At 41.2% G+C, this 20,474-nt stretch overlaps 1 protein-coding gene across 2 annotated transcripts in view; it reads right to left on the reverse strand.

The window, feature by feature from the left end:
- Positions 1–20,474, reverse strand: part of DOK5 (docking protein 5) — a 169,300-nt gene that overhangs the window by 52,933 nt on the left and 95,893 nt on the right. The window contains exons 3-4 of one of the 2 annotated variants that reach the window (XM_006141894.2): positions 2,895–3,009; positions 2,676–2,795 (exon numbers count right to left, since the gene is read on the reverse strand). In XM_006141894.2, the coding sequence (XP_006141956.1) occupies positions 2,676–2,795; positions 2,895–3,009 (235 nt within the window). Of the gene's footprint in view, positions 1–1,053; positions 1,174–1,272; positions 1,384–2,675; positions 2,796–2,894; positions 3,010–20,474 lie in introns of those variants that run through there. The other variant, XM_014582300.2, reaches the window with a different exon arrangement.

Here is a 20,474-nt window from a genome sequence, read left to right on the forward strand (position 1 = left end):
TATTTGTAAGCCGACCAGGTGGCCCACGGTCCCTGTGACCACAGTAGGTCTTAGAGATCACGTTAACCGGGGGAAGCAGAACTCTGGATCCAGTCTAGCCTGTCATGACGCTCAGCTGCTTGGAGATGAAGAAATGACTTCCCCATGTCCAGGTTTGTACAGTCACTCAACATAGATTTTTCCTGAAGTGTGCATGAGTATTTTGGTTATTATTATTTAAAATGATGTATTCCCAGATTGAGTGTTGAGCTCAGAGTTGGCTCAAGTATTTTGGTTGAAGAAAAAAAAAAAAAAGTCACAGATTTCTTTGGTGGATTTAAAACTGATGAAACATTCATGAAGTTTGGATTCTATTAAAAGCATTGGAACACTTTCAATAACATTTCAAATGGAAAAGGCAAGACAAGAGCCTGCTACACTCTAAGATCTGTACGTCGTAAATCCAGGCCCGAGAGTCCAGCCTGGAATCAAACACCTCACTGCTCAGGTGAGAGCAAGGCTTCTCTAAGCTTTAGATTCTTCATCTGTGAAACGGGGGAGGTAATAATACCTATACCATAGGGCTGCAGTGAACATTAAACAACCTAATACAGGTGAAGGGTCTTCCACCAAACTGGCACACCGTAGGCACCCCCCAAATTTCTAACTGATATCTGTAATGCAGATACATTCACAAGACGCACTGAAAAAAATACATAAGCAAACACACGCTGAAATGTAAACACAGTTTGTGGGTCAGATAAAAGATTTTTTAAAAAGAATCTTTCATTTCATTTACTTAATTATTATTTTAAAATTTGGTATAGGGCACGTGTGCTCACCAGGGAGAAAGAGAAGGAAAATGAGAAAGAAAGCCATTAGATACGGGACTCAAACTGCAGTTAGCCATGTGGGAGTCCAGTGACCCAACCACCACACCACCTGCTGATCCCAATAAAAGATTCTTTCTAGTTTTAGTTTTCAAACATTTTACATAATGAAGATGTCTTCTGTTTTACGAAAAGGGGAGTGAAAACAGTTCTAAAAGAGAGGGGAGGAGAGTTTCTTACATACCACTCTGTTCTCTCTCAACCCCCGTGGCTAGTAAGTCCGGCTCTCCGAGGCTGATGTCATTGATCCGTGTCCCTACACACTCCATCTGGAGCACTTTGCACCATTCATCAGCCTCAAGATCTGCGGAATGTCCAGAAGATTAGGCCGTATGCCTAGCACGCACACAAAGGCTCAAAACAAAAGCCCCCGGCCCACCCCAGCACCCTGCCTTACACCAACCTGACTCGCAAGCGAAGGTCTTGGAGGTGTCGTCACTGAAGTAAATCCCAACGGCATGCTTCTTGGTGCTCTTTGGTAACCGAGCTACGTTCTTCACATTGTTCAGTTCCGTAACCTGGAAAACCAACCGTGGGAAGTTCGATCACGCTCCCTGAGTGCAGGCTTCCAGCTATACCACAGCGAGGCGCAGGAAGCAGACGTGCACATCACAGGTGAGCAGGCCTGACAGGAAGGGCCTCCATATTTGAAAGCTGAGCGTTATCTAGGTGAAGGAGGTGCTCTACTTAATACATAGCAAGAAAGGTTTACCGTGATTTTTCCTCATTACATTTTCTGAAGTATAGTAAGTGGCACAGGTTGAAAACTTTAAGGTAGAAAATTGGTTTTAGTTTAGTATTTTTTTTTAAGGTTCTATCCTTCCTTCTTCCTTCCTCCCATCCATCTTCCACAAAACTCTACTTTATCAATAGTTCTCATATCTATCTCCATCACTGTGGACAACTTTCTTCCTCAGTAGATTGCAAAGGTTTCCAAATTGTCCACCCCTTCAGAGAGCTCCCAGGGTAAGGATGTTAAAGACAAATGACCCTGAGGAAGGGAAAGAAAGGAAGGGCCAATTCATAACTAAATTACCTCACCGCTCACTAGTCAGAAATGGAGAGTCAGGAGTCTCAAAATGGCCCCCAAGTCAAGGATGAACAGATGACCCACATGAATTTGGTTTCCCTAATATTTTCCCAGTCTCTTTGATTTAATTCTCACTTCTCAGGGGTATGGGGCTTCTGTTTTAGAGACTGAGTACACTGCATGGTACCACCATATCCCCATGAGTAGGAAAAAGTGATCCCCACTAGATATTCTCTCTCTTCTTCTCCCCCTTATTCCATTGGGCCTTTAACACTTGCTAACGCTTCCACCGCTACGTCCCCCTGGCACACACACACACACACACACACACACACACACACACATATAGGGGTGGTGGGGGGTGTTCCCACAATATCTGTAATGCAGATACATTCACAAGACGCACTGAAAAAAATACATAAGCAAACACACGCTGAAATGTAAACACAGTTTGTGGGTCAGATAAAAGATTTTTTAAAAAGAATCTTTCATTTCATTTACTTAATTATTATTTTAAAATTTGGTATAGGGCACGTGTGCTCACCAGGGAGAAAGAGAAGGAAAATGAGAAAGAAAGCCATTAGATACGGGACTCAAACTGCAGTTAGCCATGTGGGAGTCCAGTGACCCAACCACCACACCACCTGCTGATCCCAATAAAAGATTCTTTCTAGTTTTAGTTTTCAAACATTTTACATAATGAAGATGTCTTCTGTTTTACGAAAAGGGGAGTGAAAACAGTTCTAAAAGAGAGGGGAGGAGAGTTTCTTACATACCACTCTGTTCTCTCTCAACCCCCGTGGCTAGTAAGTCCGGCTCTCCGAGGCTGATGTCATTGATCCGTGTCCCTACACACTCCATCTGGAGCACTTTGCACCATTCATCAGCCTCAAGATCTGCGGAATGTCCAGAAGATTAGGCCGTATGCCTAGCACGCACACAAAGGCTCAAAACAAAAGCCCCCGGCCCACCCCAGCACCCTGCCTTACACCAACCTGACTCGCAAGCGAAGGTCTTGGAGGTGTCGTCACTGAAGTAAATCCCAACGGCATGCTTCTTGGTGCTCTTTGGTAACCGAGCTACGTTCTTCACATTGTTCAGTTCCGTAACCTGGAAAACCAACCGTGGGAAGTTCGATCACGCTCCCTGAGTGCAGGCTTCCAGCTATACCACAGCGAGGCGCAGGAAGCAGACGTGCACATCACAGGTGAGCAGGCCTGACAGGAAGGGCCTCCATATTTGAAAGCTGAGCGTTATCTAGGTGAAGGAGGTGCTCTACTTAATACATAGCAAGAAAGGTTTACCGTGATTTTTCCTCATTACATTTTCTGAAGTATAGTAAGTGGCACAGGTTGAAAACTTTAAGGTAGAAAATTGGTTTTAGTTTAGTATTTTTTTTTAAGGTTCTATCCTTCCTTCTTCCTTCCTCCCATCCATCTTCCACAAAACTCTACTTTATCAATAGTTCTCATATCTATCTCCATCACTGTGGACAACTTTCTTCCTCAGTAGATTGCAAAGGTTTCCAAATTGTCCACCCCTTCAGAGAGCTCCCAGGGTAAGGATGTTAAAGACAAATGACCCTGAGGAAGGGAAAGAAAGGAAGGGCCAATTCATAACTAAATTACCTCACCGCTCACTAGTCAGAAATGGAGAGTCAGGAGTCTCAAAATGGCCCCCAAGTCAAGGATGAACAGATGACCCACATGAATTTGGTTTCCCTAATATTTTCCCAGTCTCTTTGATTTAATTCTCACTTCTCAGGGGTATGGGGCTTCTGTTTTAGAGACTGAGTACACTGCATGGTACCACCATATCCCCATGAGTAGGAAAAAGTGATCCCCACTAGATATTCTCTCTCTTCTTCTCCCCCTTATTCCATTGGGCCTTTAACACTTGCTAACGCTTCCACCGCTACGTCCCCCTGGCACACACACACACACACACACACACACACACACACACATATAGTGGTGGTTCGTGGTGTTTCCACAATGGCTGCCCTTCATTCATTGAGTGACATCCAGACTTTCTGAGGCACTGGAAACATGAGATATTTGGGTCCTTACTGAAAGGATTATGTGGTTTCAGGGTAAGTACTCAAATAAGCCTTTACCCACTAATAATTTAACCTCCCCTTAACAGATCTCTTTCTATGTTCACAAAAGATCTGCCTCCAATCAATCTTTGTTGTACCATCTCTCCCATCTTATTTCCCTAAATTCAATAAAGGCCTGGCTCAGGAAGTAGGTGGGAAGATAAAAAAAATATGCTCCACACTCACACTAATCTGATCATTTTCCTGCTTCTTAGCCTCCACTGGCCCTTGTCAAAGCCTAAATGCAAATTTCTGAACGTGGAACACAGGAGTGCTCTTCATATGCTGGCCAAACCAAACTCATCAGTGACCCCACAGCCCGCACCTTACTCTCCAACTACACCAAGTTCCTCAGAGTTCTCCAGATGCAGCCGCTGATTTGTGATTCGTTTGTTTACTTTGTACCTCCACCTTAATATAAGCTCTTGCTATTTCGCGAGTTACTTACTGCTCTCTCCACTTCCATTCAAATCCCCCTTCATTCATTACGTGCAGAGCAGGCAATTGTCTCTAAACATAAGTTTGATTCTAGCATTTCTGTGCATAACACCAAACTCTACAATGACTTGCCACTGCACTTGGGACAAAAGTCCAAATCCTTAGCGTGGCCATCAAGGCCCTCTGTGGTCTTCCCCATAGCCACGTCTCTGCTTTTCCTCACTTTCTGTGTCCCAGACATACTGGACTAACTCAGCTTCCTGAAGACAGCATGATTCTCCTAACAGAGCCTTTCTTAGGCTTTCCTTCCTTCACTTCCACTCACCCCAAAGGTTTAGTGTCGAACTCAGTTACCCTAAAGAACACCCTCCCACCCCAACAGCTAACCAGTCTCAAGGCTCTATTATCCAAAAACATTCTGTGCCAATTTCCTCCTTCATAGTCCTCCAGTAATTGACCTATACGGGTTCCTCATTCTGTGCCCTTCTTGCCTCTATGGTGAAATCCCACAGGAGGGACAGTCCTTATTTATTTAGCACTGTGTTCCCTGAGCCAACATGGAGCCTGCCACATAGCGAGAAGTCAATAACTGAATGCAGACGTCATAAACACCAAATCTGCCACACAGCGGGAGGTGAATAACTGAATGCAGACGTCATAAACACCAAACTCACCCATAGACTGATTTGCATGAGGCTTCCACAAGGCCAGTGCCTCTCTCCTGACTCTTTTCTTCAGGGAGGTGGGAGATACTTATTTATCTTTTCATCTTCTTATTCTTCTTCAAGGACTACCTCTGGGAAACTCGCCCTTTTCCCAGTGTCAAGGCAAGTTCCCATATAAGCTACATGCAGTTCTGCTTTATAATAACGTATCGGAATTAATTTATTTCTCTCTCCAGCTCCCAGCCAAACTCGAGTCACCAGCATGGACTGACTGATGGGCTGAGTCAATGGCAAAGGACCAAACCTACAGCCAGCATGGGGACCAAAGCCCCCACCAGACACCACACGTGGTATTTAGCAATGCCTATCTGGCAGGCATAAAACCCTACAGAATCAATGTTATTATTATCGGCATTTTCCAGATGAGAAAAATGAAGCTGAGAAAGGTTAAAATCAGGGGCCAGCAATTAGTGTAATGGCTATGTCGCTGGACTCCCATGTAGTCGACCGCAGTTCGCGTCCCAGACCTGGTGGCTTAAAACTCACACTGGGCATGTGTGCCTGAGTGGCCAAGATCCCGAGAGGAGAATGGAGGAGAAGGGATTGCGGCGTGGCCATCCCCCCTGAGGGGTGATTTCTTGCTTTCTGTCTCTCTGTCTCTCTGAGTCTGGCTTGGGAGTGCACGTGCCCTATGGTGAAAACCTCTCCAAAAAAAAAAAAAAGAAAGGTTAAAATCATACAACAAACCTCGATTTGAATAAAGCAAACTGATCCACAGCTTAAGCTCTTAACTAGTCTGAAACACAAATGGCCAGCTCTAAACAGCCAGTCCAGGCGTCTTCAGCCCTTGGAAGTGATCTCGCAGCTGAAGCCTTCTTTCTCTTCAAGAGAGGGGGCATATGTGTACTTGCTACATGCCAGACTCCACTAAGACCAGGTGAGAGTAGTCCATCCTCACCTGCAACATGGCAATGACTTTGAAATATGCACTTCATTATTATCCATTAGGGCAAAGAGGAAGATATAAGTCACCTGGAACAGTCAGAAGACGGAGGGGAGACTGGATGAGTCAGAACACAATTACCCAGTGTGGAAATCGGCCTACTAATAACCAATTCAACACTCCCACTCGGGAGACTGAATCTCACAGGGCAGGCAGGGTCAAGATCTGACGTGTCCAAAGACAATCAAGTTATCTCATTTCCCTGCTTCTTGACCTTTAGAGACAAACAACAGTCTCCATTCCTACCTCAGGACCACACGTGCACTCTCACACACAGTGCGCACATAAACATATACTACAGACACAGCACACACATATACATGATGAGCACATACAGACACACATGCAACATACACTTGACACACATCCATACATATAACTCACAAAGAGGCACGTAATACACATGCACATATACACAGTGCATACACACCCACCACATATGCACCTATGAACACAGACATAACACACATGTAACTACACAAAACACACACGTCTTTCAAAAGAATTGTAATCGACACTAATTCATACTAGATCCTTCCTCAACGTGTCATGCTAAAATATTAATGATGATAATTTACATTTGCAGAGATCTTTCTGTTCGTAAGATATATTTATTTCCATCATTTCACTCTACAAATGAGAAACTGAGACAGGATATATTTTTAAAAAGGAATGATTTCCCCCAGAAAAATCACCTTTGAAGTGAGTTTGATAAAATCTCAGGTTCTCATTTAATGTCAATGTCACTTGAAGTGAGGATACATACGCAGACCTGACCATCACCACTGACTCTGTTAGATCCTCAACATGACCTCAAAAAAGATGAGCATCTGTCTTCGGGCCAGAGCCGCCATCTTCTAGGGATTCACCAAAATGCCAAATACAAAGAGAAAGAGGAGAGACACTCGACATGGGTTCTCTGGGCCTTTTAGTAACATGGAGTGGTGGGACCACCAGGTGACACAAAGATTACATAGCTGGACTTCCACGTGGCTGACAACGGTTCAAGTACTGAACCCAGTGGCTTGAAACACGCTGGGCACATGTGTGTATGCACCCAAGATCTGAAGAGAAGAGTGGAGAAGAGACTGCGGCATGGCCATCCCCACAAGGGTGATTCCACACTTTCTGTCTCTCTCTCTCTCTCTGTGTGTCTCCAGCGAGTGCATGTACCCTAAATCAAAAATCTCTCTCTAAAGGAAAAAAAAAAAAAAAGAAAAAGGAAACATGGAGTGGTTCCTTTGGCAACATACATGTGAATCTACAAGAAAGGTACAATTGTAGACACCAAGGGAATGGGTCCTGTTCAAAAAGGAATGCCCCACAAATGTTACCATGGCAAAAACTGGAAGAGTCTACAATGTTACCCAGCATGCTGTTGGCATTGTTGTAATACTAACAGGTTAAGGCCAAGATTCATGCCAAGAGAATTAATGTGCATATTGAGCCTATTAAGCATTCCAAGAGCAGAGATGGCTTCCTAAAATGTGTGAAGGAAAATGACCAGAAAAAGAAGGAAGTCAAAGAGAAAGGTACCTGGGCTCAACTGAAGCACCAGCCGGCTCCACCCAGAGAAGCACACTTTGTGAGAACCAATGGAATGGAACCTGAGCCACTGAAACCTATTCCCTTTGAATTCATGGCATGATGGATGTTAAAAAAATAAACTTTGGTATATTAAAAAATAAACACATTCAAGCCTCTATGCCTGGAATAACCCTTTTGGTTGACCTTTTATTCAATGTTTTTGTTTCTTTTTTTATTTCCAATCAACCATAACTTATTTCTTTCCAACCTCAAAACTATTTAGGAAGAGTACTTCCCGAGCTTCTTTAGTTATGAGCTTTATTTTTCATTTTCAGCACAAAAGAACAGACACACTGTAAACTCTACATAAATTATGCTTTTCACATTATGCTGGTTTACTATTAAAGCAGCTAGATTAATATTGTATGTTTTTGTGCACAAATTCACAGCTAAAATAATTTCAAGATGTAACAGTATCTAAGGAGGGAACTACTTAAACAGAATTATAGTTTAACCACATTCCCTTCCCAAGAAACTTCCTTGCATTCATTCATTTGTTGACATGTGTAATTCCTTGTTTATTTGCAAAACATTTCCTCAGTCGCTCATTCATTTATTCTCAGCATTCACGCTGTGATAAGCACTGTTCTATTCATTGGCCTCTGAGGCTGGATGACAAAGTTCCTGCTCTCCTGGACCTTATATATGGGAGAAAAGAAAGAACGAACCTTAACACCAGGTGGGGATAAGAAAGCGCTATGAAGACACATACAACTATGTAAAAGAATTTAGTGTGGGGGTCAGAGGAACTATAGTTTTGCAAAGGTGCCAAAGGACTTCTTTTTGAGTAGCGCCCATTTGAGCAGAAGCTCTTGAATTGAAGTGTGAATCACGCAGAGAGCTGGACCTAGGTATTCCAGACATAGCTAACGGGAAGCGCAAGGCCCTCAGGTGGGACTAACTTGTTTGGCGAAAAGGAAGCTTGCTGGGCCAGTAGATGGCGCATTGGTTAAGGCACTGGATTCCCACATGTTGGACAGGTTCTGCTCCTGGACCTAATGGCTTGCCTTCTCACCTCTCTCTCTCTCTCTCTCTCTCTCTCTCTCTGGTGAACACATAGGCCCTATAGCAAATTAAAAAAAAAATAAATAATTAAAACGGAAAACTAAGTTTGCTTATAGGTTTTAGCATTTGATTCCTGCTTTGATGGATGTGTGCCAAAATAAGCCATCCCTGGCTCAGCATCCACCTTCTCTGTAAGGCTGCTCAAAGCACCTAGACTAAGGAGACTGACACTTCTCAGCTATTATCTGGTTTAGTTTTTGGTTTCGCTATAGGTCACATGAGTTCTCCGGGAAGAGACACATACACACACAGAGGGAGAGAGGGAAGAAAATCACACCCCCAGGGGAAATGGCCACACCACCGCAATCCCTTATCCTTTATTCTCGCCTTGAGATTTTGGGTACACATGCACATTTGCCAGCGTGTTTCTCAAACCACTGGATCTGGGACTTGAATTGCTCAGTTGGCCAGGTAGGATGCAGATACCTTAACCACCACAACACCAGCTGGCCTCTCTAAGCCATTTGCTTGCTTGCTTGCTTGCTTGCTTTGTTTTTCTCCTTCATGAGAAATGGAGGGGAAGAAAGATAAAGGCAGAGAAAAAAGAAAAAAGAGACAACGAGATATTTCTGATGGGTCTCGTTGCATTGATATCCTCCTGCCCCAGGTTCCCAATCAGCTAGGATTACAGGTGTACAAACCTGTGCAGTGTGTTCAGGTGGGCCCAGGAACTGAACCCACGCCTCTCCAGGGTCTCCCAGCTAGTGTTACCACTGTGTCACCACCACTGGGCCTGGGCCTTCTTTTTGTTTTTATTTTCTTCCATACAGTCAAAATCCATGTGGTCACCTTTTTTCTGTCTTTTGCTTTTGATTCACTCACAACTGATTCACGTCATAGAAAATGCAGTGATACCAAGAGACAAACTAAAGTCTACCCAGACTCTTGGTGCTTCTCACCTCGTATCCATATAAGACGATGCAGGTGTGTACCCAAGCATACATAATGTGGACATGAGAACAAACATACATACACAGCACTGATTCGATAAAACTATTTTCATTTTGCATATGGATTTTTAACGTTTTATATTTATATTCCAAAATTTTAATTTGACTTCAATCGAAGTGGAGTGTGCTCTACGGATTTAGCTAGACCTTCTGCAAATAATGAGTGTCTCTTGTAGATTAACATACAAATCCCTGAGTATTAGTTAACCTATTGTTTTACTAAGCCATGTGGGGAGCGATTCCAGGAACCTGAGTTTGGAGGCACCCTCTCAATCCTAAGAACATAGTTCCCCGGTTTGACGCCAGTTATCCAGGCTGTGCGTCTATCTTGGCTGCCCCTGTTGATGTCCCCCTTTTGGGCCACGACACCCTGAAATCTTACTGTCATATTTCTTTCCCCCGTTGTATGCACCTGTCAATCAAGATGCTCCAGACTCTCCTAGGAGTTTGGGTGGAAGAAAAAGTCAGTGGCTCCACCCTGGCGGTACCACCCTACGACTAACTGAATCCTCAGAGGAGTAAAGACCCCTCTCATACCTGAAATCAGGAGAGTCTTCAGACCCTCTGAGTACAGTCCCTCTCTGTCCAAGCTATTCAGTCTCAGTTTCTATGGACTGTGACCAAAAATAGGTCACATCTTCCCAGCAGAGTCACTGAAAGGAAATTACGGCCTCTTTCATAGATCCCCCTTTTTTTCTGTCCCTAAGCACCATGACGAGACCTAATAACCTAGTGAGAAATAGGGTTATTAGTAAAATAACCTTTATTTCCCATCCAATTTCCCATACTCTGAATCCGCAACGTTTTTTCCTGACACTCTTTCTTTACATAATGCCTCCTTGAATCTGGTTAATACCATGAGCAAGGCTTTCATGTACGTACTTTATCTGATTTCCTCCTCATTACTTCTCGGTTAGGTATGATTAATACCATTAGATACAGACATGAGTTTAGAAATGCAAAGTGACCCAGAGTCACAGATTAAATTCCAAAGTTTGCCTGAGTAGATTTTTTTAAGAAGTATTTATTTTTTAACTTCATTTGTTGTTTAAAAATGTGATCAAAGAGGGAACCAGCAGTTAGTGTAATGGCTATGTCACTGGACTCCCACGTAGTCAACCGCGGTTTGCGTCCTGGACCCGGTGGCTTAAAACTCATGCTGGGCGCGTGTGCGTGCATGCCCAGGATCCTGAGAGGAGAATGGAGGAGAAGGGATTGTGGCATGACCATCTCCCCTGGGGGGTGATTTCTCGCTTTCTGTCTCTATGTCTCTCTCTCTCTGTCTGGCAAGCGCACACGCCCTATAGCGAAAATCTCTCCAAAAATAAAAAGTGATCAAAGAGAGACATAGAGACAGACAAAGGGAAAGTGAAAAAGTAAGCCACCAGGTCCAGGATTTGAACTGTGGTTGGCCATGTGGGAGTCCAGTGCATTAACCACTGTACACCTACCTGCCAACCCCTTACTGGGTAGGTTTATTAGAGCTATTTGTTACAGATATATTTCCATCCATAAGAGATTATTTAAGGTGGTTCATAGACATATTTCAGGGACTAAAAATGTTCATTTCTTTTCCAAACTATGAAATTCTGCTTATGTTAAGGAGTAACTGTCTAGCACTCACAAAATCACTTTCAAAAAATGATGTGACAGGGCTCCAGCTTGCTGGCAAGGGATAATGTGAGCAAGATGGTAAGGTAGGGACTCCTAAACACTTCTGTCCCCCGTGGAGACACTGACGCTACAATACACTGACAAACTTGTTTTGTGAGAACTTGAGATTCCACGTAAGAGCTCTCACACTCCAGGAGAGAACAGGAACCAGCCACATTCATGCTGGTAGGAGTCTGTGGCACTCACTCGTCATAATCCCTCTCCCAGGCCTGGCAGTTTCTGACTGAGGCTCAGAGAGTGGATTATGAGAAATCTCCTTGAAATCTGAGAAAATTCCCAGTTTCTGGCTTCTCCCTGAGGGAAAGACGCCCACACCGTTGCCCAAGTCCCTCCCGCGTGTGCTGCACACCCAAATTCGGAGTTCGAGGATCTGTGAAAGAAAAAAAAAAATGCACTCAACATTTACACCTTTGAGGGGATGCTAGGAACTAGTTTTTGTCTTGCCAGAACCTAACACTGACATGCAAGGGAGCCAGTTTGGGAGTGCTTGGAATGGAAGCAACATTCGAGCTAGTACATAGTCACCTGTCATAGTCCTTCCCCCAGTTCAGCACAGAAAGAGCAGCAGAAAAACCCAACTCCCGACTTCACCTTGAGGAGGGAAAGTACTGGGGTGTGTATACAACACTTTATCTTTATAGAGGATTGCTCAGGAACTGGTTTCTGTCTCACCTTCGTGCGCCACTGATGAGACCACAAATACTTTAGATGCCTGGGACTGTAAGAGCCAAAAGAGCTACGTGGCTTGCAGCTGCCCCAGAAGACCTATGTTTGCTACAGCAGAGGATGATAAACACTGGTGGTCTTTCCCTTATGGGAGACAGAGAAGAGTGAAGTGTGTCCAACAATCCAAATTGGGGTGGTGGAGGAGGGGGCAGTTGTCTAAGGAAGTGATTTTTGTCTTGATAACTCAGAGTCCAGACAGATCCCAGTATACTCTAGAAGCCTGGGGGCCCCTGAGAACAAAAGGGATCTGTTTGGCTTATGATAGCCTCAGGCAATTACAGCACAGCAGACTGAAACCAGAAAAAGCAAGAGATTACAGGATTCTGAACAAATAATTGGCAAATGCCCCTGATTAGAAATTTACATGCACAAGTCCAAAGAAGATACATCTACAGAAAAGGTCTGAGAAGCCCCTAGAAGTTCAGCTAGGCTGAGAGGTGAAGGTCTTCTCCTATATGAAGCCAGTCCACACAAGCTGGGAGAGGTAGTTATTTTTTCAAATGCACTGATCCCAATACAAAGTTGCAAAGCACATAAAGAAACAAGAATGCCTAGTCCAATCACAGGAACAAGACAAATCTCTAAAACTTGATCCTAAAAAAAATGGAGCTATAGGGCCGTCCCTATAGCCTAATGGTTAAAGAAGTTGGAAATCCTCATGGCTGACAGAAGGACAAAAATCATATGACCACTTCAAAAGATGCAGAAAAATTACTTGACAAAATTCAACATAATTGTGTGATAAACACCACTCAACGAACTAAGAACAGAAGTAATTGTCTCAACACAATGAAAGCCATATATGAATATATTATACTCCACTGTGAAAAACAGAAAGCCTTTCCTCTAAGATCAGAAACAAGGCAAAGGTGGACACTTCACCACTCTTTTTCAACACAGTACTGAATTTCCTTGTTAGAATAATTATGCAAAAAAATAAATAAATAGATAAATAGCATCCATATCTGAAGGGAAGACATGAAATGATCTCTGTTCACAGATGACATGTCTAGCTGAAGACACTAAAGAGTCACGCACACAAATTAGAATTAATAAGCAGGGTCAGCTAGTGGCATGGTAGTTAAGGCAGCTGAATCTCACATGGACAACTGTGAGAGACTTTTGACTTTTCAATCCAAATCCCAGACTTCATTGCTTGAAGAATACTGAGTATGTGTGCATGCCTGCTGCACATCCTAAGACGAGAATGGAGGGGGAAGGACTGATGTTAGCCATCCCCCTGGAGGAGGCGCTTTCTCACTTTTCCCCCCTCTCTCTCTCTCTCGTAGCTTTTTCAGGTGAGTGCACACACCCTATAAAAAGTTTGAAACAAAAAAAAAGGATGAAATGAGCTAATTTAACAAAATTAAAGGATACAAAATCAGCATTTTAAAATTACTGGTGTTTTGATGTACTAACAAAAAACAATCCAAAAGTGAAACTAAGAAAATTATCTCATTTACAATATCATCAAAAAAATTAAAAACTTAGAAATAAAAATAATCAAGAAATGAAATATTTGTATACTGAAAACTATAAAACATGGCTAAAATAGTTAAAGAAAACATAAATGGGAAAACACTTTGTCTTCACAAACTGCAAAACTCAGTATCATTAAAATATCCATGCTACCCACAATGATCTATAAATTCAATGCAATCCCTATCAAATCCTCAATGCCTTTTGTTGTTGATGATGCAGAAATAAAGAAAACATCCTAAAATTGTAAAGGAACTACAAAGAACCCTATAAATAGCCAAGACAATCTTGACATAGAAGAACAAAGCTAGAGGCTTCACACTTCTTTACTTCAAAAACAGTATAAAGTTACAAAACTGACATATAGACAGATAGTAGACTAATTAACCAGAGCAGAGAGCCCAGGAATAGACTGATGTTTGCACAATCAAATGGTGTCACACAATTAAATAAGGATGTCAAGACAGCATAATAGGAAAAGGATATTCTCTTCAACAAGTGATATTGGGGAACTATTAGGTTGTCAGGAAAATCATGACATATTTTTCTGGCTTTTCTATGCAAAAATGCATCAGGACTTTCCCAACAACCTAATAGATATCCACATGCAAAAGAGTGACATTGGACCCTTATCTTATACCATACACAAAAATCAACTCAAGAGTATATTGAAGATTAAAACACAAGACTTGAAACTATAGAAGTCTTAGAAGAAAATGTAGGGGAAAAGCTTAAGTTTATGACACTGGTCTTGACTATGACTTCTTGGATATGGAAACGAAGGCAAAACTAGGTAAGAGGGACTATATTAAACTGAAGAGCTTTCTGTACAGTAAAGGAAACAGTAAGAAGGCAATCTACAGTATGGGAGGAAAGATTTACAAGTCATGTGTTGGGTAAGATGTTACTATTTATGATATATAAGGAACTCACACAAGTCAAGAACAAAAAAATAAAATTAAAATTAAAATGTAAATAAATAAATTTAAAATAAAAAATTTTAATTGAGGAGACAACTTGAATAGATACTTGTCCAAGAAAACATACAATGGCAAACAGGTATGTGAAAAGATTCTAACAACAGTGAGCACAGGGAAGTGCAAATCGAAACTTATAAAGAATCATCATCTCATACTTGCTAGGATGTCTATTACCAACATCCCCCCTGCCAAAAAGATCACAGATACCAGTTAGGGTGTGGAGAAACCTCTGCATGTTCTCGGTGTGATTGTAAAATGGTGCATACCTTATGTAAAACAGTATGGAGGTTCCTCAAAAAATTAAAAATAGCACTACCATATGATCAAACAATGCCACCACTGGGTAGATATCCAAAGGAAATGAAATCAGTATGTTGAAGAAATACCTCAACTCCCAGGTTTCCTGCAGTACTGTTCATAACAGCCAAAACACAGAATCAATGTCCATCAAGATATAGCATCAATGTCTAGATGTCTATCGATGCAGAAATGGATAAAGAAAATATAACGTGTACGTATGTATGTGTATGTATAATGGAATATTATTCGGTATAAAAAGGAAGGAAATCCTGTCATGCTACAACATGGATGAACTTTGAAGACTACGCAAAGGGAAATAATCTGTCACAGAAGGACAAATACTATTAAGACATGAGTTCACTAATACAAGGCATCTAAAGTAGACAAACTCATAGCAGCAGAAAACAGACTGGTGACTGCCGGGAACTGGGGCGAAGAGCGGGAGAGCTGGAGAATAGAATTCCAGTTATGCAACATAAAACATTTCTACAGATCTACTATAAAACAATGTGTATATAACCAACAATAGGACACTTACCACTTAAAATTTGTTGAAACAGTAGGTCTCATGCTATGTGGTTTTTAACTAGTAAAAAGAGAAAAAAAAAAAAAAGGAGGAAGAAAGAAAAAGGAAAAACTGGGCAGACAGCAAAAAGACATAGAATTTAAAAGCAGTATTTCTTTCCATTGTTTTTGTTTGTTTCCATTTTGCCAGAGGGTACATGCACTTGCTGGAGCGAGACAGAAAGAGAGCAAGAAAATAACCCCCGTGGGGAGTGGTCACAATGCAATCTCTTCTCCTCCATTTCTCCCTCTTATTGGGATTTGGGGCACATGTGCACAGGTGCCTAGCATATTTTTTCAAGCCACTAGGTTCAAGACTTGAACAACACAGCAGGCCATGTGGGATACAGCCACCGTAACCACCATGCCATGAGCTGCCTTCTACTGCATTTTTAAAGTTAATTTTGTTCGTGGTAAGTGATACTTACTTTCCATTAAATGTAGTAATTAACTTTTCTCTTCCAGTAAATTTAAATCAGCTAAGGCTGGCTTAAAGAAAAATATTAAATAAGAGTGAAGGTAATACTGATTATGATTGAAAAAAGAATAAATGACAAATGACTAAAACATGGGGGAAAACTACTAATCTAATACTAGTATTATAAAATTGGCTTTACTTTTCATTTCCTACAGAATTAACAGTCTAAGGAATAACTAATAAAGCTATATAGTCCTTCCAGAATAACTCTTCATTCTCTTGATGGAGGCAGGACAATAGATTTCCATGGAAACTTGATAAAAATGCAGTTTGCACATGGCATCTCAAAGGTCATCCATCTGAATGGGGCCACTGATTTTCCTTGTGCCTTTTTCCCATTTCACAATTGCACTGCCAGTGTGAAAAAGATGATAAGGCATTTCAAGCCCCTTTACTCAAACTTGAAATATGTCTGAGAAGTATGATCTAAAGAACAAAGAAACTGTTGCAAAGCGGTCTAATGTGAGATCCAGCTGCAAATCTTCATTATTCACAGAAAAGTTTTGATAGCAGAAAAGAAACAGAAGTCAAACTTTATAATCAAAAAAAGAATATAAATATATTTAAGTCTTTTTACCTACACATTAGAGTGAGCTCCATTCTGAAACAATAGTAGTAGACTCGAGTTAAGAATCAAAATAACTTGTGTTTATTTTCTGGGCTGCTACCTGTCTGGCTATACTTTCAATATAATTATGTGACACCTCCCCCACCAATAGTTCTACTTCCTTTTCTTTTTCCAGTATTTATTTAAGTTTATTGATTTCAGAGCTTTTTCTCTTGAAATGGAGCAAAATCTGTAGCTATCAAAGAAGATGAGAAATATTTATATGGTCTGTTGAAAATATTACTTCAATATTAAGAACTTGGAAATGCTTTATTTTCTCTAGAAATTGAATATTTACTTTCAAAAGACCCAGATTTGCAAGTGTTTTACCTAATTTTTGGACATCCTAGGGTCATTTCTTCCATAAATAATCATGAACTGACTCACATTCACAGAAGTTAGTGGTTCCTTGAAAATTCCGTTGGCAAAAGATAATGAACTCTCAATAATAAGTTTTGCTTTTTACTGCATACAGCATGTCTCTGAGCATGGAGATTGAAAAAGATTAAAGATAAAACTTGGCAGAACTGATTCTCTCTCTAGGATTTGGAAGCATTTTCATCAAACCAAAGGCAAATTTTGCAGCTCATAGCAACCTTCATTTTTTTGCCATACGTTTACTTATTCATAAATGTTCATTCTCTCTCAGCCCTGCAACTTTTCCTGATGTCTTCGGACTTGGCCATGCAACTCGCTTTGTCCAGCAGAACGTAAACTGATAATGCCTTGCTCAGGAGATGCCTTAAGTGCATGGGAAATAGGTTCTATGCTCTTTAAGCTTCCCCCTTCCATCATGAGAATATTTTTCCTCTTTTTCCCTGTTCTCTAAACAGACATGCACAGGTCAACATCCAGTAAGTCAAAGTAATGCAGCTGCATTCAGTACACCTACTGCCCAAACAGACCCGTCATGTAACAAGGCAAGAGACAAAGATGTATTGCTGTATGCTACTAAATTTTGGAATTATTGCCACAGCAAATGTTGGCTAATGCACCCTCTGTTTAATTTCCGTTTGGCTAAAAATCTTCATAGAGTTTTTCTCTCCAATCCCACTGTATAACAATATTGCTTCTTGTATGAAGGACGTCAGATTTCCTAGCCAACTACACAGTAATCGGGGATCTCTACTAGAACATCGGTTATCAGTTTTATCTTAGCAGTTCAATTATTTGGGTTTAAACATTTTTTTTTTCCAGACGAACTATGATATAATCTGCCATTGCATAGTAGAACTAATTTAGTTATAGTACGACATGAATTCAACCCTATTCCTTTTCTCAATGTTCATAGTTACATCCACTTCTCAAGAAGGAAACCTAAGGCTGGACCCACAGACAATGGTAAAGCACTGCGTGTGGGAAGCTGATTCCACCCGGCCAATTCTGGTTGAAACCAAGGAACCGGAGGCCTGGAAAACACCGGGCATGTGTGTACGTGTGTGTGTGAAGCACTAACAGGTGGAGAAATGGAAGAAAAAGGACTGCAACATGGCAGTGGCCATGGCCCACTGGGGCGCTCTCTCCCTGGCGAGTCCATCCGCCCTCTGGCAATTAAAAAAAAAGAAAGAAGAGGGAAGTCCACTTAGTCACAGAATATTGAACAATCACAACGTGATACTAAGTTTTCTAAATGAAATAACATCCATGGTACTATTATTAAGCTAATGATACGGATGAATCAAATAAAGATCAAAGAAATAACCTTGATTCTTTCAGATAGAAGGAGGAATGGCACCACATTCAAACCTAAAATTTCTCTATGGATATGATTTTCCTAATACTCCACTCCCCATGGGGCAGCCCCATAGCACAGTGGTTAAGTACTGTACATTGGGAGCTGGATCCCACACACTGACAGTGGTTCAAATCCTTATAACACACTCCATAGCAAGGTGCTCCTTAAAAATCAAAACAACAAAGTCATTCTTTGTAATCATGAAAGAATGACTGACTGGCTGAGTAGATGAACAATGACTAAAACTAAAGATGTAAACCATTCTGAAGACAAGCATGTTAAAGGAGATTTCTGTAAATTGCGAAGTATGTCTCTAAAAGTGCATCACTTGGGAGTGGGGGGAAACAAGAAATGCAAATCATAATTTCAAAGTAAAAATAAAGTAGTTGTCAATTCAAAAGAAGACAGTCTGAACTAAACTTATCTCTGCTTGGATCACAAAGTGCTAAAAAAAAAAAAAACTCAGCTTTTCAAAACCAATTGCCTTGGGCGTGGTGGCGCCCGCCCTATGGCAAAACCACTTGCCTTTATGTGAGTACACATGGCACCATGAGTTAAAGCCCAGGATACTCATCAAGTGAAATTTTGCTGGAGACACCAGGAGAGGAATTGGAATGCCTCGTGCTGCAGACCAAGCATACACAGTACAAGACAATTTTTTTTTATCGAAGAATTATTTAATTTCATTTATTATTATTATTTTTTTAATCTGACAAGAGAGAGACAGAGAAAGTGAGAAAGCAAGCCACCAGGTCTGGGACTCAAACTACCTTTGGCGAAGTGGGAGTCTAGCACCTTAATCACCATCCACCTGCTGGCGTCTAGGACAAAATCTTTAACTACAGTCTAATCCGTCTTTCTGTGCAGTGCAGTCATCACTCCATCAGACAAAGAAAACCAATTTCAGGCAATACCACCTCTTGCTGGACCATGCTGCCCAGAAGTGGAACCACAGACAGGCTCACCCCTATCACCACTGACTAGTTCTATCTTAAAGAAGAAAAAAAAACTCTATGTAAATAGCATGACATCATATATGTTTTTCTGGGTTTCGTTTCTTTTGTCCAATATCACATCTGTGAGATTCATCTATGCTGTTGAAAACCTTAGAAATCTGGGTTTCTGAGTGGTATTCACTCCATCGTATTGATGACCTTTTCATTTTGAAATGTTTGTTTGATTTAATTTTAGATGTATCTCTTAGGGAAACAGACCATTGATTTCAAATATATATAATATATATATATAAATGGCTGTATCTTTCTCCAGGCTAAGTCGCTGTCTTTCGACCTAGGCATTGAACCAGTTTAAACTGACTATTATGAATGACATTTTGGGAATTATTTCAATCACCTTTTCTTCCTAATTCCTTCTTTTTTTTTTTTTTTTTTTTTGAGAGATTTTCACTGTAGGGCGCGTGCGCTCGCCAGACAGACAGAGAGAGACATAGAGACAGAAAGCGAGAAATCACCCCCCAGGGGGGATGGTCACGCCGCAATCCTCCTCCATTCTCCTCTCGGGATCTTGGGCACGCACGCACACGCGCCCGGCGTGAGTTTTAAACCACCGGGTCCGGGACACGAACCGCGGTCGACTACGTGGGAATCCAGCGACATAGCCATTACGCTAACTGCTGGTTCCCCTCTTCCTAATTCCTTCAATGCTTCATTTTTCAAATAGTGTTTTCTGTCCCTCTGCTTTTCTCTCCTGGACATTTGTGTTCATGATCTTCTTTTCCAAAATTTTATTTTGAATATTTTCAAACACAAAATAGTTGAAGAATAATGAAAAAGAAAACAGTATGTCCTCTACCAAGAATCAACAATTATTAACATGTTCTACCCCTATATTATCTGCTTTACCTCTCTCCTTACATATAAAAATAATGAGTGCTTATATATATGTACATACACATACACATGCATTCACATACACATGTGTACACACACACACACACACACACTTGGTTGGGCTCAAATATTTCTTACAAATAACAAGGCTCTCTTATATCACTTTAATTCCATTTTCACAACTAAGAAAATGGGCAAAAATCTTCTATATCATCTGTTTTCCATCCCATATTGAAAATTAAAGCTGTGCCCACGCCCATCTGCCATCATTCCAATCCAGGACCAATGAGGATTCATGCACTACATCTCTTCTTATATCTCAGACCTTTTTTTTTTTTTTTTTTTTTTGGTTTTTTTGTGGTGACAGGAGCAGAGG

Source organism: Tupaia chinensis, unplaced genomic scaffold (assembly GCF_000334495.1).
Source record: "Tupaia chinensis unplaced genomic scaffold, TupChi_1.0 Scaffold000066_1, whole genome shotgun sequence".
Classification (NCBI taxonomy): Eukaryota; Metazoa; Chordata; class Mammalia; order Scandentia; family Tupaiidae; genus Tupaia; species Tupaia belangeri.